This window comes from Lethenteron reissneri, chromosome 64, assembly GCF_015708825.2.
Source record: "Lethenteron reissneri isolate LAM-NWPU_2019-01 chromosome 64, ASM1570882v1, whole genome shotgun sequence".
NCBI classification, from domain to species: Eukaryota; Metazoa; Chordata; class Hyperoartia; order Petromyzontiformes; family Petromyzontidae; genus Lethenteron; species Lethenteron reissneri.
In genome coordinates this window covers 1,822,741-1,841,348 of record NC_083842.1, presented here as the reverse complement: position 1 = coordinate 1,841,348, position 18,608 = coordinate 1,822,741, and the positions used below count along the sequence as shown (strand labels likewise).

The window sequence follows — 18,608 nt, the reverse complement described above, 5'->3', positions numbered from 1 at the left end:
TGAATATTGTGCAGGAGGAAAACCCCTCGCATTCCAGAACTCCACCAGGTCGCGGACATTCCTTCTCACCGTCTGCTCCTTACTGACAATATGGCACCCACTTTGCCATATCCTCTCCTTTTCTCCAAACTTTCAGTCACAATGGCATGGCTCTGTTGACTTGAAAATTCCTGATATAACATACTATTAAGTTGGTTAGTAATAGACTGCCTCGTGCGGAATACCTTCGCCAAGTCCACAAGTGTGTTCGCTTGATCTGTGAGTTTCCTCTGCTCCATCTTTACACTCCGCAGCCTAAAGAAAAATACACATCCACCTTTACTTTCTATAGTCTGAACATAATCACTACTCATCTCATACCATCAGGAAAGAAGGCATTAGAAGCAATATTAGAACTGATATTATTATAACTTAAAAGTAGAAATAATGTCCTAAACCATGTAACAATGTTTTTACAATGATATAACATTAACAGATACTTTACAACTCTTTGTCAATCCATAGCCGGACGAAAGACACCCATGTCGGTCATGGGAATTTCTTGACCATACTTTACCATCCTGGTTAGTAGGGGTTGACATCCAGGGGCCAGGATCATTTCAGATATTACTCACTAATGATGTTAGCTGTGGCCATAAGTTGAACTCAAGTTTCCTAGTTCATTGTGCAGAGCACTGACCACTGTGCCACTGCTCATGTGAACATTCATATTCAATGTTATGAAAATAAAGTAGCAAGACGCAATGTGATATATTACACGCGGGTTAAAAGTCAAATTACCATCATCGGCCATTATTTATTCACTGCTACATGAAAGCCTTCCCACTCTGTCGATTCTCCACAGCCCTGCTTTGATTTGTCCATCTCATGTAAATTACTTAAACGAATTGCTCCATCTCTCTGGCAGTAATCATATCGGTAAAGTCACGTAGGTATTAGAAGACGAGCAAGGCAGCGCTCCACTTCCCCTACCCCATACCCCCCTCTCTATCTCTCTTCCCTTGCTCCCCCCCCTCTCTTACAGACATAGCCTGTCTTGCTGTGGTTGTCCCACGTGATGACGGACGCTTGTGTTGCGCCAAAACGTCGTGATTGATTTTATTTTATACCTACGTGACTTTACCGAAAGAACCAAAGAGTATGGATCCCTGCAGTCACGAAAACATCAAATCTAGATAGTAATCATATCATACATGTTATCACTTTTCAGACGCTGTCTTTCCGACAGACCTGTTCTTCACCTGAGGACGGCTGCTTGCATTGTGGCCGAAACGTCGTGAGAATTGTATTTTATTATGTTTGATTTTTATTATTTTATTATTTCCCTTCTACGTGACTTTACCGAAAGAACCAAGAAGATTATCACTTTTAGTCGTATTTTCATCACTTGTCTTATTGAACAGCCTTTAACAACCCCCTTTAAATGGTAACAGGTGAGGAGGTGCACTTAAACCAAGGTTGTTTATGACAGCAGAAAAATATGCATTTACCATGACAGAAAACAAGTTATCTCTGCTTTGCATTTGTTTGATGATCAATATTTCTGATATTTTTTCTGTGAAGCAATCTGATTCCGATAATTTTTCACTCCGTGGTTTAATGTCTCCTTTCCAGTTTTTGTTCCAGGATCTTTGCGAGTTTTGCAATTATTCTAGAGTTTCTAAAATACATCTCAGAATACCTGGGCAGGTTAAAGTTAATGCACTGGTAAGCCCTTTTTAGAAGAAAAACTCACATTCGTGAGGAAACGAATATCTCTAATATATGAAGTTTCGCCTTCTTCATAGCATACACATTTCTAGAAGAGACTCTTCCAACCAAAGAAATGAGAATGGCATCATCCGGAAGAAAGAGAACTTCAGGAAGAGGTCACGAGGGAGCATCTATCTTGAAGACATGCCGTCTAGATGGAGAGACACGGGTGGCTTGAACGGGGCTCCAGCGTGCTGACCCCAACTTTGGAAACATTTTCCCAGCGTCCACCTGGAGAGCGAGCTGCAGATCACCCCGAGGTCTGCCTGGAGCAACTGTGACTGTCAGGAGTTTGCCTGCGAACAACTTAGAGATTGCTGCTGCCAACGTCAACGCGTGAAGACTTTGGGGCCTGCGGTCAGCATTCGCAATAGAAAATATACTTTGGAGGTGATTCAGCAAGGCATCGTGCATCACCTCATCAAGCACAGCAGTCGCTACATCGTCACGTGCCCTGGACGCTACCTCGTTAGCACCTGGAGAGGCCTGCTGAGCATCATCACATCAGAACCTGGTAATCCCTGAAATTTTTTAGAAAGCATCACCTGGTCAGTGTCTCGATACCTAAAGCAATTGGGACATTGTAACTTCATCTGCGACCAAGTTCTACGAATGCGACCTCGCCATTGCCGCTGTGATCCTGCTACTGCTGCCCTGCAAGTTAAACCACGTCATTGTTTTCTGTGACTTTGGACAGGATTCCTAAGAGTGGAACTTGACACTGGAGCTTCGGGTTTCAGCCCCACCTTGTCAAAAGCATGTGCCTTGAGTTGTCCCGCAAGGACTGTAAGGCACACAACACTAAGGAGACGCTGGCAGCAGCGGAACTATCGTACCATACATCCTGTTCTTGATCTGCATTTCATATTGGAGGGGTAATAATAAAATTCATGACAGTTTGGCATAGGCTGCTGCACCGCAGTGTTATGTTGTGGGTAGTAGTGCAGTCAAATCCACTGCTGTCAGTACAGCTGTCATAGCATATGCTCCCAACCTTAACCAACCCGCACTGACCAGCGGGGCGATGTATGGTTGAAATAACCCCCACAATCCGCAGTGTACGGAGGCCCTCATCCAGCAATAACATTAAAAAACAGATGACATTAAAACACAGGTGACAAACACTGCGACAGGTAACACATGATATTTTCTGTCACTGTCTTTCGACCTCATCTTGTCATTTTAGAACAACATATTTAAATTTAAAAGTATGAAAACACAGAGTTCCCTCAGATCTGATCATATTTCACTGTATTATATTTCGATTTAAAGCTTTCGTGACTGCAGGGATTCATCTTCTTGGTTCTTTCGGTAAAGTCACGTAGAAGGGAAGTAATAAAATAATAAAAATAAAACATAATAAAACAATTTATTATTATGTTTTATTTTTATTATTTTATTACTTCCCTTCTACGTGACTTTACCGAAAGAACCAAGAAGATGTATTATATTTCTTATTTATATTTATCCTCATTCGTAAAACTGCCCATTTGTCTGTGGCCTTGCCTTACAAGGTATTGCTATTGACCTTGGCTTAGAGACACCGAACCTGGACACTGACCTCAGCCTAGAGGATCCAGCCCTGACTGATTTCACCCTAAAGGCTCCAGGCTCTGACCTCGGCTTCTCCTTTGTGGCTTTTGGCCTCGATCTCAGTTTCATGTATTTGGTATAGCCCTTTGAGCCATTTGGCTCTTGAATCGGGTGCAACCGCAACAAACAAAAGACAAAAACATGAACAAGAAAACATCTTAAAGTGACTATGTGCAAACTGAAAATCCAGGAAAAAAGCAAAATATTCCAGAAAAAGCACCGTACACCAACGCTGTGTGTAAAAATCCACAGTGGGATGCAAGTCAAACAACAACAACAACCACAAGACAACTTGGATTAAGGCCATCAGTCTAACTCGTACTACAGCAAACAAACATGGCCGAACCAAAAAAGTTTTCGAAATCACCAAAATAAAGCCATAGAAGCAATGTAACAGTGATCATAGGAACTGTCTTGGCCTCATGAGTCCCGGCCTTGAATCCAAGACTTGCAGAAACCTAATTTAGTGGTGTGTGTGTGTGTGTTTTTTAACAAGAAAGTCTACTGTAGTTTATTTTTTTAATTACAAAATGAAACTAAATTTCGATTTAAAGCTTTTGTGACTGCAGGGATTCATATTCTTGGTTATTTCGGTAAAGTCACGTAGAAGGGAAAAACAATAGAATAAAATAATAAAAATAAAACAATTAAATTCTCACGACGTTTCGATTGCAACACAAGCAATCATGATCATGTGGTTTTCACAACTGATGATGAAACGTCGTGAGAAATGTATTATTATTATTATTTTATTGTTTTTCCCTTCTACGTGACTTTACCGAAAGAAAAATGAAACTAGTTCAGTCAATTAATTTAGTTAAAAAAAATGTACTTTGGTATATAATGGTCTTTATTAAAATGTAGCAAAAACGATTTCATGCAAGCTATTTTTTTCCTGATGACTTTTGAGACGGGTACTCAAGGAACGCCATCGGACGGTGCTGGGAACATCAGTCTCTGAAGCGGAAAATCCCGCGTGACATTCTACAAACATGGGCTACTGGAAAAGAAAGAGGCACATTTGGAAATAAAAAAAGAACATCCAATTTTTAAAAATAATATCTCTGAGTTACTACCTCTTTCATTAGTTTATTGAAAAAAAAACTATCCAATGTATTGGTGCTTTGTTTCATCACACTACATGCTTTTAGCGCATTAAGGTTTAAATTAGGTCAAACAAGGTCCTAAGTTCTTTATCTCTAATAATTATTAGTGCCGTGGTACAATCTCTAATTGTTAATGCTGTATACATCCAAGTCAAGCTTATTTAGTTCATAACCAGGTGAGAACTCAACGACACCAGGAGAGTCTCATTTTAAAAGTGACCCGGGTAATTCCTGTCAATTCATTGGTGCTTTACTATGAAAATAACCAAAGCGAATTCTGGCAACGCATCATAATGAAAAATGAAGCTCGTTAGGTGTTGGATTCATCAGAGACAGAAGAGGCTTACAAATAACGACTGTGGACTTTGTGGATAGCTGGGATCTTTGTCGTGGCACACTAACGGTTAACACAGATCCCATTACTTCTCCCTGGACCGGCTACTCGTTGATGATATGCAGTTCTGGTTAGTTACTTACTGATAAATGGCCTGAAGGAATTTGCGCTGATGCTTGCGGACCCGGGAGTGGTCAATCTTCCGGACGAGTTTGGTGTGCTTGTAAATAAGCCAAGTCTCCCTGAGCACATTTGCTGCTGCATTTTTCACCTGTAAAAAAAAACAGAAGAAAGAGCATCATTATCACTATGCTCACGATGAATGATACCTATCAACCTCCTTTGTCAAGGCTCTCTGCTCCTCCCACCCAGCTTAAAATACGCTGCCAAGCGCTGTCTTTCTGACAGGCTCTGTTCTTCACCTGAGGACGGCTGCTTGCGTTGTGGCCGAAACGTCGTGAGAATTTTATAATGTTGAATTTTTATTATTTTTATTATTCCCTTCTACGTGACTTTACCGAAAGAACCAAGAATATGAATCCCTGCAGTCACGAAAGCTTTAACTCGAAAAATGAATGATACCGTTGGAAACAAAATCTCCAGAATTAGCTCTGCCTTTCTGTAATGGGGGGTCCACATTAATTGTAGTAAAAATAATTCAATATTTATGAAATATTAGTATAAGCTTGTGTTGCTATTAGGGACTTTCCCTACAGAAAACCGACCACATTTATTAAAGGGTTACCCAAAAGTATGGCGATAAAATCAGCACTAAAATAATTCACCTTACTAGCCAAGGCAATGACTTCATTACATGTGATGTCATCTCACATAATGCAGTGCGTAGCCGTGTGATAGCGTCTCGTTGTGCAGATTAAGAATTATGATCGCGCATTAAATTGTACTTCCATGTTAGAAAGAGTTACAGAATTCATGCTTATGCACGATTGCTCTCATCTTAAAACGTAGGTAATTATCGAAGCCAATGCAATGATCAATATTTGTTTTTTAGTTTGGCCACAAAGTAGCTTTCATGCCAATGACAAGAAGGTTGGCATACAATTGGCCTCATGCAAAACCAAAAATGGTTTAAGTTAAGAAAAACAAATATCGATCAGGATTGTTCTTGTTTTTTAAAGACGATAATGGCCTTCTTAGACACCCTTATCACCGGTCATCACATCTGCTATTCATTACTCCATAATCAGCTATTCATAATTTAAATAATTTCCTCATACGCTTTATAACTACCCACATTTATTGTATTAAACAGTGCAATGTCGAAAGTGAAAAATATATTGCTTTAAACTATGTAAATTCGTATCCTGAGCTCTTATGAGCAATAATGATTGTATGCTATTAAGAGTATAACGTGACGAAAGAAAAAATATTAAAGGGTACGGAAGAAATAGCAAAGTAAGCCCATGTAAAAATACAGTGGATTTGCTAAGTTAATTTTAGTATTTAATGACGTGTTATGGAGAGTTAAAATAAGTAATAATAATAATTACCAGGGATTGTGGAATTCGATTTGTTTTTTGAAATAAACCCGGCTCTGTAATATATAATTGACTCTCGTATTCTCTCACTCTTTCATTGTTTCACTCCCTTGTAGGCCCAATGTTTACGTTCCTTTTTTTTCCAGTATCCTCACTCCGCTGGGTCGCCATTCAAAAAAAGGGCTTCTTAGCTCAATGGGTTTCACTCAAAATAAATAGAGTTTTTACAAAATATGAGGCTAGGCAATTAAGTTAATACTTGGCCAATGGATGAACTATCAACTGTTTACAAATACGATTGTGTTTCAATAAATAAAGAGGCTTTAAATGATTACATGTGCCTTATATTTGTGTATTTTGTAAAAAAAAAAAACCAAGTGAATGGCACATGACCCTGAAATCGTGCGGGATTTCTATCCCTCTCTCTAGATTTTGCCACTAGATGGCAGATGTGTCACGATCAAAGGTGGCAAAGCACTCGCACAAATGCACACACATTAGAAGAGGCACAAAGCTGCTGTTTTTCTCCGTGGGAAGAAGCGGGATAGAGTGTCACCTTTGAATCAAGGCAATGTTTTCAAATGGGTGGGATGTCTGAAATCAGGAGGTCTTTGTGATGATGAGAGTCGATGCTTCAACTCCAGCCAAAGTCACTTACGATGAAAGATTGATTTTCGAATGCCAGGTCAGTAGGAATTAAGCACGTGTCAGCAATTATACAGATAAGTATAGGAACAATCAATGCAATAATACATGATGCGTTGAGTTCCTGAAAAAATTTACCCATTGGATTCCAGGAATGTTAATAGAAGATTATAAAGCAAACGGCATCTGCGTTTGTCATGTCACATCAAGTAGAAAAGTGAGGATATATAGAGCATCTAAACGTGAATATATCAAGGCGCTGTATGTATAAAGAGTAGGAAACTATACAGCAGAGAGAGGCATTATTGGTGACATACAGTTAGTAATGCCTCAATGTTAAGAGGTAGACGGGAGAGCGTTTAGACTAAAATGATTTCTCAGAGCAGACCTCTGGAGCGAGGGTGTTCAGAACCGGAAGTGACAATCTTCCACTGTGCAGGGTTTGACTGAGTGCTTTTTTTTTTATAGGCTTTGGTTTCTTGAGCAAGTCAGAGCAGGCTGAGATGAGACGTGAAAATCAGCAAAGTCCAAGTAGGAGCCAGTGGAAGAATGCGAGGATTGGGGATGACGTTATTTATTTCTGGATGCATTTTTGGATCATCTGTGATTTGAAGTTGGAAGGAGTTGGGGAGATCATGAAAGCAAGGGTGGCAGTAGTTGACGAATATGTGATGAAGACATGGTTAAGGGTCTCAGCAGCGAAATTATGTGGGATAACTTGTGTGTATGGAAGTCTTGCAAGTTTATGTGGGAGAACTATGAAAACTTAAAATCTAGATTGAACTCTCAGAGCTTGGTATCAAAAGTAACTCCAAGGTTTTGGCAACTTCTTGCAAAGCTTGATCTTGGAGTCTTTACTGGCAGACTTCTTGTCAATGATGGCAACATCAGTTTTCAAAACACTGAGAATGAAGAAAGTTTCAAGCAATCCAAGATTGGAATGCATCAAGGTTGGATTGCGAGAGCAGGACGGTGAGTTGAACTGGATAAGTAAGATAAGAATGCAGTCCTTGTCATGGAAATGGTGGTCATCGTTACAGGCGTAGATGAAATTGGCAAGTGGTGGTCAATGGATACAATCTAGATGCTGAAGATGCAACCTTGTGGTAAACCATAGCAAAGCTATTTTTGAGTGGGAGATATTGAAAGTTTGAAAATATAATAGGAGTGGAATGATAGGACAGAGCAGAATAATGAGAGAAGTGTTCTGGAGGTACCTGTGTCGGTTTTAAGGTGCTCAAGGAGGATGGTTATGGACTTTGTGTCAAAAGAAACAATGATGTCTATCCATGATCTGAAGTTCAAGTTCAAGTTCATTTATTAGGTATAGCCCTGTGAGCCATTCGGCTCTTGAATCGGGTGCAACCGCAACAAACAAAAAAATAAAAACATGAACAAGAAAACATCTTAAAGTGACTATGTGCAAACAGAAAATCCAAGAAGAGAGGTGATTGACCACATGCACAAAATCAGTCTGTACAGAGACCATGGCAGATTACCAGGTCTTCATTAGGTGAGAGAAACAAGGATGAAGACCGCTTGTGTTGCGATCGAAACGTCGTGGGTTTTTTTGCTTTTAATTGAGATTTTTGTTTTCTATCTACGTGACTTTGCCGAAAGCACCAAGCATATGCTATTAATTATATTGTGGAAAATATTTATTTTGCTTTAGTGTTGCCATCTCCATCCTCCTCTGTTCTCTGCCCTCCTCTTCATTTCCACAAAGGCCCCCTTCATTTGGCTCCTCCACACATCCTGATCCTTGGCCTTCCTCATGTTCGTTTCCCTTCCACTTTTCCTTCTTTAATGTCCTCATGCATCAAACCGAGTGGGTGGGTGGCCAGCACCGCACCGGGCTACCTAAATCCCCCCAGTGCTGATGTTTACTCACAGCACCGGGTAAATAACTTAAGGCCGAGTCAACCTAGGTGAGACCCAGGGCCAGTTTGCATAATTATCACTGATGTTAGGCTGGGCACAATGGTATGTGAAATTCATTAGACTGCCTAAATAGCTCAAACTAATCACGACCATCGTAGTGGTTAATATAAATTATAAACTAATAAGCAGTCAATGTCTTCTTCCCATATCCGTCTCCACATTAAAATAAGTATAACCCGTAAAAACAAAGTTTTTCACTCTAAATCCTTTATATGCGTGGCGGCTAGAGTCCTCTCGTCCTCTGGCTTGAGATGGCTGCCACCTATGGGTCAGATGATTGTCTGCAGTATTAAACAATTGGTAATTCAATATTTAATTTGTTTTCCCTAAACAGTGTAAAATTTAGGAAAAAAATTTTCACGAACATTAATTGTCTCGCACAACGAGTCTGTGTGCAAAATGTCAGCTCGATTGGATCACTGGAAGTGGGTTAAAAAACGACCGAAAGGTTTGCACGGTCGTAAGCAAGCAAGCAAGCACGCAAGCACGCAAGCAAGCAAGCGAACTTAATATAAAGGATTTAAAAACATCACAACCCACATCAGCTGCAGTCTTCTGGTTAAGAGTTTGTCTGAAGTCAGCTATCTAATGGGCTCGATGTTTGACATTGGCCATGATTCAACATCAAGTTCAACACAAGAACAGAAATTCAGCAGAGGAAACGATCACGGACTGGTCTGATGCGATTTGCACTTTAACAGAGAGAGGGAAAAGTTAACCATAGGCAAAACCAATATGGTCAACATCAATATTTATACATGCGGTATACATCAAAAATGAAATTGATTTCACGACTCTTGCGATTACAAAAAAATGTACCCTCTTTGTAAGTTGCGTGTCCATCATGAAATTGTGAACATGTTTCTCAGCCTTGGTCAGCTCCAGCTTGCGGGCAACCACAGCCACCACCAGAGCGGTGCATCCTGCACCCTGCAAGCAAAGAGTGAACATGTAGCAGCACACGCACACAAACTGGAGAGAACAACACATGCATGCACAAGGCAGGATAACCCCTTTGCGTATTTACGAGTAATACGAAGGAGGGAGGGCGGGAAAACTGGTTCACCTAAGTCTGGAAGGCCAATCTGTGCGCGTTATTATGACTCTCGTCAGAAAATCTGATGATGAATATTTTCCCCATTTACGTTTATGACTTTATTTTATCCAATACTCGCTTTACTACCCGGCTTCGCCCGGGACTTGGATTCACCACGCCCGGCCGCCTTTTTCTCCCCAGTGGCGATGTTCACACACCACAGCAGTTACTCATTTGAGGCTGAGTCGACCTAGGGGAGACCCAGGAGCGGTTCAAATAATCGTCACTGGTGGTGGCCGTGAGCGGGAATCGAACTCGGGTCGCCGGGTTCGTAGCGCGGTGCGCTAAGCACTACACGACAATGCGTTACGCTTCCACATGCGCGGGTCACATGACAGATTTGACATCACAGCTCACTGGCCGTGCAAAAAATATATGCATTATTGAGCACCCCCCCCCCCCAAAAAAAATGTAAGTGTATTTTTTATAATTTTTGCATGGTGTACAGTCTGGAAAGTACCTACATGGCAAATTTCAAGTTTGTTGCATGTCGGGAAGTACGCTAAACATTTTGAACAGCCACACATAATCACAACTTTGCCTTGTACATATATATGGAGATGACCCACAGAAAACGTCTTCCACTGTTGCTGCAAACTGTCATGGTGAAAGCAGTTTGTTGTTTGACGAGTGCTGATTTGTACACTGATCACTGCACGTAATCTCAAGGTAATGGTTCATTTTGGGAAAGGGTTTTGACAATTGTATACTGCATGTGTTTATACAAATGTCCCAATATTAGAGCATGTGACTGACATGCTACTGCTCAGGTGTGTTTGTTAAGAGAACTCCACTCCCCGCACTGCAAACACCTGCAATTATCACGTGTTTTAATTCTTATATTTATCATCTAATTAACCAAATAGAAATTGTAATCTGTGCTGTTACACAGAAGGAAATGAGAAAACTCCATACTTCTACAAGAATGGTAACCATTTATATTACAGAGGAACAGTTGGTGGGAATCATTGAGAAGTGGGATAACCTCATCTCTCTTGGAATCAAACACAGCTCCAAGACTTGTGACAAGAGTTGCTTCGCTATCAGAGTTGCCCAGCTCATTGCTTTTATGGCTTTATTTTGGTGATTTCGAAAAGTTTTTTGGTTTGGCCATGTTTGTTTGTTGTAGTATGGAGTTAAACTGATGGCTTTAATCTAAGTTGTCTTGTGGTTGTTGTTGTTTGACTTGCATCCCACTAGGATTTTTGCACAGCGTTGGTGTACGGTGCTTTTTTCTGGAAGATTTTGCTGTTTTTACCTGGATTTTTATGTTTGCGCGTAGTCACTTTAAGATGTTTTCTTGTTCATGTTTTAGTTTTTTGTTTGTTGCGGTTGCACCCGATTCAAGAGCCGAATGGCTCACAGAGCTATACCAAATAAATGAAACTGAAACACTCACGCTCTCAAAATGCTATACCTCAACAACAAGCCACGGTGATGATGAAGCAGGCCAAATGTATGAGAACACATTTCCCAACTGCCCAACGAGGATCAAATTCGGCCAAATTTGGAATACTGTTGTTATTTCGGCACTGGAGCACCCAGTTCCTGCCCCACTGCACTTGATTGGATTAAACGCAGTCAGAGTGATTAATGATCCAGCAGCACTCGCTAATTTACTCCAATCACTTTCTCACAAGCGGCCAGTCCCCTCCTTCTCACTCTTCTATCACTACTACTATAGTCAGTGCTCGTGTGAACTTCATTCGTTCGTTCCTCTGCCCGTGTGTATTACAGGACCTGGTCTATCAGACGCACACTTTTGTCTTAGCCGTACTGTATTCAACCACCATATTTGGAGGTCACCAAACTTCTCTGTCTGCTTCTCCCCTCGCGCTGCTTGACTTTGGGATTCCCTCCCATCTTCTCTTTCCGCCGATCTAATAACCTCGCCGAAATTCAAGAAACGTGTGAACTCTTATCCATTGCAACTTTGACAGTGCCGTTTGTTGCTGGCCGCTTAACGTTTTGGCCTGTGCTCAGCAACTGTGTAAGAAAACTCCACAAAGTAGTACCATTTCCATTTCAATGAAATGTCAACAAATCTAATGTTTTCTCAACATTAGTATTAACTCAATAACATGCCAAACATTTATTTTCACAAGTCTATATCGATACGTATTTGTGCTCTGAAGTAAAAACTGAGCTGGTGGACGTAACTGGACAACCATTACATCATCTCGTTAACTCTGATTAGCATCTTTATATTATTTATTAGGTCATCGTTGAGTATCCTTTACCATTCTCTTGACACGTATGTGATGTTGTCTCTTGACTGTACTGTGTACATGTATTGACTGCAGTGCTGTACACTGTAACTAACCTTCTCACGTGCTCTCTGTGGACCTGACTGGGTATGGGTTCATAAGCGTATTAAAGGTTATTTATTATAAGCCGAGGGCTGCGAAGCTTAACACAAATAGCGAGCAATATACGAGGGGAAAACACCAGCTGCAGGCATGATTAGCACACTCTGGCTCGCCACATCATCCACTGCTTCTCTTCTTTGCCTCTTTAATCACTGGAAAAACCTCATCTTCAGCTTAAGCCTCATGTTCCTTTTTAACTGCGGCTCTGGGGATGCGGCCTTCATCATCGTCATCATCATCATAAACTCTGCCGTCTGTCCCAAGAGGTCCCCCCCCGTCTAGGCAATCCTCGGCCAGCTCTGCCTCGTGGAGTCTATTCTGGTGACCTCTAAGTTTAACTGGCCCCTGGGTGTGGCCTCGAATGTATGTAGGTCTGGCCAACTCTGAAAACTCAAGCTGCTAATCGGGGCCCATCCTTGGTTTTCAACTTCAGAGGCACGTCACCTGACCAAGAAGGTTGACAAATAAGCCAGGTATGTGTCTTACAAAGCACGAGCAGGTATTGTGACCTCCCGTTGTTGATTATATTATTTCTTACACCACACACTCATTTATTTGGTTACTTTTTATCAAGTGTAAAATGTGTGATAATTATAGTGGTTATAGTGAGGATAGTGGTGAGGATAGTAGTTATGGTGATGATGTTAGTTAGTGGTAATACTGTGGTGGTGGGGATATTATTGATGGTAAAATGGCAATAACGAAGTAATGCACACTCCTGTACTGCTGATTAATTATACGCACACTACTGTAAGATACTACAATGCAATTAATGCATTATACACTCCAACCATTCCTTTTCCTATTGGTATCTGTGGCACCAGGACCACCTTACCAAAAATGTAACCACCTGACAGAGACACAAAGAGACAGACAGACAGATGGGGATATGAAAAAAATACAAAGGCAGTGAGATGGAGAGCCTTGCCATTTCACTGGAAAAAGGATTTTTTTTTATTCTTCGAATTAGGATTTGCAGTAAACTGATTATCACGGCTAGCTACATACGATGTGAAAGGAGTTAAACATACATACATAATGCATTTGCAATTGGGCTGAACAGTCAAAAGTTATATTTAGTGTACCCCTAGTATTGAGGTATGGGTGTTTGAGGCGGGGCTCTCGCATGCGTTGATACACAGGTCAGAAAGCTGGAATTAAAGTAGGGAGGAAATACGCTTCTAACATCTGAATGCTGGTGCATGCACGGTAGGATCTTGTGCCCGTGTACGGTGACTTGAAGTTCAAAATTGACCGTGGCAAGAAAACATTGTAAATATATAGGTGAGCTCTGACTTGCAACCTTTCTTACAGTAAAACCCCCACAGTAACGACCAAAACTCGTATCTACGACCGCCTAACGGCTGCTGCCAACACCGAGTCGCCTGATAGCGCTGCTTTGCTCTTCCACCGTATGCGTATGTACAGTATAGCCCGTCAATCTGCAGCTGCGCCTAGAGCGAACGCAGTTCGAAGGTCCTTGGAGCAATGAAGAATGCCTATGCTTGCTACAGGGAGCTTTACTATGAAAGGAAGGAGGCGTCTTCAGTTCAAACATCATTGGACTCGTATTTTAAGAAGCCTCAGCCAGTGCAGCCCCATGCAGAAAAGTACTTACGAATTTTCAAACGTAAGCGTTTTATATTTACTTAATAAATGTTTGCAAAAGGTATGCTAAGTTACAATAAATGTTCGTTAGGGTTATTTTCATTTATTTTCGTGGTCAATTTTGGTATTTTAATGGTATGTAATGGGTTTCCAGGAACGGAACCCCAATGTATAACATTGCGCCAATGGGAAACAAGGCTTCGAATTACGACGGCTCCACTTGCGACCGTCTGTCTGTCAAGGAACCAAGTTAGGTCGTTGGTGCGGGATGTCACCTGTAATCAGGAAGCGGAGGTTGTGATGAGGTTTGGAAGATTTATCATACGAGAGGACAGCACATTTCTTTATCGGGCAATAAAATGGGCACCTAGAGGTCAGCAACTAAGGGAAATGCCAAAGATAGATGATGGGATACTGGGCAACAGCTATTGCATCGACTCTCTTTCATAGTTGATCCGACAACCACGTCAAGAGTACCGATGCATCGAGGGTTAATCACTGCATCGATTCACTGGCAATCCACGGATCGAGCAATCCCATTATCGCGGAATGTGTGTTAACGGCAGAAGGCAGTTAATCTTACACAAGCTCTGACCGAATGCACTGGTGAGTACATAACTTATTGTGCTTTGTATGTCACCATTAAAATGTATTTGTTTTTTTATTTATAAAATGCTTTAACACATTTATCATGTGTACAGTATCATTATTAAGGCTATTACCTATACTCCAACAAAGCCCTCATATATCGCTCATTGGTAGAAAACAAAGCGGTCGGGAACGCAAATCCATTAGAACCATGTTATAATTAGCGACTATAATGCCGTTTATATTGTGCTCCATTTACCGCTGTAGGTATATGCCTGTTTTATGTACCGTACTAACGAGTGAATTCTATCTAGATTTGAAGTTTTCGTGACTGCAGGGATCCATACTCTTTGCTTCTTTCGGTAAAGTCACAGGTAGAAAAATAAAATAAATCACGACGTTTCGGTCGCAACACAAGCGTCCGTCATCAGGTGGAACAACCACAGCAAGAAACAATTGCTGAAGTGAGCGAGAGGGCTCCCCCTTCTCTTACCTATATGGCCTCTTGTCACGGCAGCCCTCTCGCTCACTTCAGCAATTGTTTCTTGCTGTGGTTGTCCCACCTGATGACGGACGCTTGTGTTGCACCCGAAACGTCGTGGTTTATTTTATACTCTACGTGACTTTACCGAAAGTACCACAGAGTGACTTCTACTGTACTCCTACAAGGCAGTGGTGGGGGAGCTACTGTGCTCCCAATCCGGATCTTTTTTTGCGTTTAGTTTCATACCATCCACACCTCCAATGAGCATGGTCGGCTACATACAGTGCAAAAGAAGTTCAACATGCATACGTACAAGAGCTCCAGTTTCTTATAGGTGGAGCCTGAGACTATATCCTCGTCTTGTGAGTTGTCACCGAGCAAAGCAAATCGATTTATTTATTTGTGACTACTATTCGTGATAATTAATCAAATTGCACGAGGTGGGCTCTGATTGGCTCAGTGTAAGTCGCTCTCATTGGCTGAGCAAATGATGAGGGCGGGTACATTGTCTGTAGGTCAGTGTTCTCCAGGGTCTGCCTGTGATGACATTTATTTCAAACGAAAACCCTCCACCACCTGACGAAGACGATCAAATGTGGGCAAATAGGCCAATTGATTTGGTTCATCAGCAAAAGTGAAATGCTAAAAAGCAAGCAAAATCTTGGACATTTTTTATACGAAGTTTTGTTGGCAATTACATGCATCATGAGGCATTAACAAAAGCTCAGCTCTCAAACACATTCCTGCGGAGGGAGCTGGTAGGAACGTTGGGTTGCTCGGTCAATGGCCAGGGTCAACGGCGGCGTGGTGTATTCCGCAAATATGCCCGACTGTGAGGGCGGGCACAAGCCGGCGTGAGTAGGTTAAACGTTGAGTTTTATAAGGGCACCACGGGGTGACCAACCCCTCCCCTCCCCACCCAGCCCTACCCCCCACCCAGCCCCACCCTTCCAACCCAGCCCCTCCCTCCCCACCCAGCCCCTCCCCACCCTCCCCACCCAGCTCCACCCTCCCCACCCAGCCCCACCCTCCCAACCCAGCCTCACCCCACCCAGCCCCTCCCTCCCCACCCAGCTCCACCCTCCCCACCCAGCCCCTCCCTGCACGACGGACGGACACAATAATCCCCTGTGGGCTGGTGTAACCAGGAGGTCCCTACCAGTGTTAGGTTCGTGTGAACATAATTGGTGAACAACCATTGAGAGTAAAACATAAATGCAGCTCTCCACCCTGTTCTTTGCACAAATATTGTGCCGAGCTCCCATGGACTTAGAATCCAATCTCACATCACTTGGTGCAAGAAGAAATCTACATTGGGCCCTGTTCATCGATACAATCCTTATATAGAAATATAAAAAAAAATCTGCACCGTACTTAGCTAATTCATTATCCCCATTGTCAAAGCCAAAAAACCAAATGTGTTTGTTTTAATAGGTAACAAATCAACAACACTGAAACCTTTTTACAAGGAATCATGTCTGCATTAACCACAATACTTGTGGTCAAAATGCAAGCAAAAAACACACTCTGATAATATATGCATTGTCCTTGAAACTGATTGGTCCGCACCAGAGACGGCTTTCTTTTGAGCCTAGTCTCAATTGGCGCTAGACCAGAGGATGCCAAAAGGGGAAAAACCCTATTATTGTATTTTGGTACTGGCAAAGGAGGTCTAATGAGGTAACAAAGCCTTTGCTGTTGCAGAACCAACATTTTGGAACCTTGTTTCCTCCCTTAACATTGTATATCTTCCGTCAAAAAATATCCTGAAGCAGAATACTCGCGCTGGATACATCCACGTTTTGAAATGTGATTTGTAACTTTTATCCTCACCTGTGAATGTATGTATGCGCGTTGAACTTATTTCGCACTGTACGTAACTTAACCGTGTTAATCGGAGGTTGTGTATAGATAGTTCAATGTGAATGTGCCATTTTATTGAGGGACTACTAATGTACGGCGTTATCTTGGCGTGGTCTTGGACTGTTTTGTTGCTGTTTTTGCTCCTCTGCCCAAGCTTCATAAATGTATTACTTATTTCTACTTAATGACTTTCTTACCTTTTTCTCTATTTGTATTGTTTCTTGTCGTAACGTGCTGGCCCGCCCCATACTGATCATCTGTGAAACAGACCTTAGTAGCGCATCAGATTGCTCCAGTCTAAAGAAAGATTCTGATCCCATTGAGCTACCTCACTTCAATGGGCACTTCCGTGGGTGCGTTCCGTTTGCGCGTTTACCATAATGCCCGTGAGCAGACAGACGCCCCGTCCGCAGTAGGTGTGCGGCACCATGTCTCCATAGCCGATGGTGAGGAACGTAATCGAGATGAGCCACATGGCCGCCAGGAAATTGCTCGTTATGTCTTGGGGGTCATGATACCTGCAAGAAAATATCGTAAATATTCATCACCCAGCTGTTCGCGGAAGTAGAAGCCTTTCGGCTTGAGTTTAAGAGGAAGTGGAAAACGATGAATACTATAATGTTACCAAGGATTTTAAATGTTACAAGCCTTGCTGTTATACTTGGCCTTAAAACCACAAACACATACAGATACACATCTCATTAGAGGGATTGTTATTAAATAAGATTTACATGTCAAGATTGCACATTTGGTTGTTCAGCTGTGGCACAACACAACAATAATAAAAATAACGAATTGAATGTTCATTTACATTTGAACGTATTACCAGTAACGCTTATTAGGTGATATAACAGACATTTCACAAGGATATTTTGAAAAAATAGCCACAGTGCTGATTATTGCTTCAAACAACGGCAGGGTTCGAGTTTCTGGTTTTGCAGAAAGTTTTACCAGTGGTTATTTTATTTAAAAAAACCCACACTGATTTACGAGCACATCCTGGTGCCATTTTTGCTGGAAAAATGAATGGTCGACACAAATCCACTCCACAAATGGCAGCTAAGCAATCCCAAATGAGAACAGAGCACATTCTACCACAGAATTATAATGCAACGACATAATCCCTGCCCATATAAAGGGCACGAGAGATCCAGGGCCCGATTTGCCTGACATAAAACATGCAAAGATATGGGTACGTGCGTGGTTCAATGGCTCCACCACATTGGAGTTGTCTCCAATGTGGTGGAGGTCATTCTATAAAGTGCTCTGATAGGCTCACAGACTGCTCAACTCCCACTGCAACTCGTGAAGGTGGTTCAGAGCCGCAGCCGCAGCAGTAAAGGGCAACTGCACACCTGTGTTTCTGTGTGCATCTATAAAGTCAAGGTTAAGAGGTCAACACAACGAAGAGGACTACTTAGTCAATGCCACACCTCCCAATCTCACATATGCCCGATACTGTAGCTGTTATACTAAACGAACTGTATTTTTATTTTACCAGGTAAGGCCGGCTGAGCGATATCGCTACTTTTCAGAAGCGATATGGCCACAAATGATAGCTCAAAGAAGTGGCTTGTCACGTGGAAATTTATAACAGCCACATTCTGTGAACGAATGTTTCTAAATGAGGAGGGAAAAACTGGAGGACCCAGAGAAAAATCCATGCGACCACGGGGAGAGCATGCAAACTCCAAATATGCAGGCGTCAGGGTCGGGATCGAACTCACGAT

At 41.9% G+C, this 18,608-nt stretch overlaps 1 protein-coding gene across 2 annotated transcripts in view; it reads right to left on the bottom strand.

Moving 5' to 3' along the window:
* Positions 1-18,608, bottom strand: part of LOC133359075 (small conductance calcium-activated potassium channel protein 2-like) — a 51,377-nt gene that overhangs the window by 5,358 nt on the left and 27,411 nt on the right. For both annotated transcript variants that reach the window (XM_061577459.1, XM_061577460.1), the window contains exons 4-7: positions 17,255-17,396; positions 9,690-9,800; positions 4,929-5,056; positions 225-294 (exon numbers count right to left, since the gene is read on the bottom strand). In XM_061577459.1, coding sequence (XP_061433443.1) covers positions 225-294; positions 4,929-5,056; positions 9,690-9,800; positions 17,255-17,396 — 451 coding nt within the window. The remainder of the gene's footprint in view (positions 1-224; positions 295-4,928; positions 5,057-9,689; positions 9,801-17,254; positions 17,397-18,608) is intronic.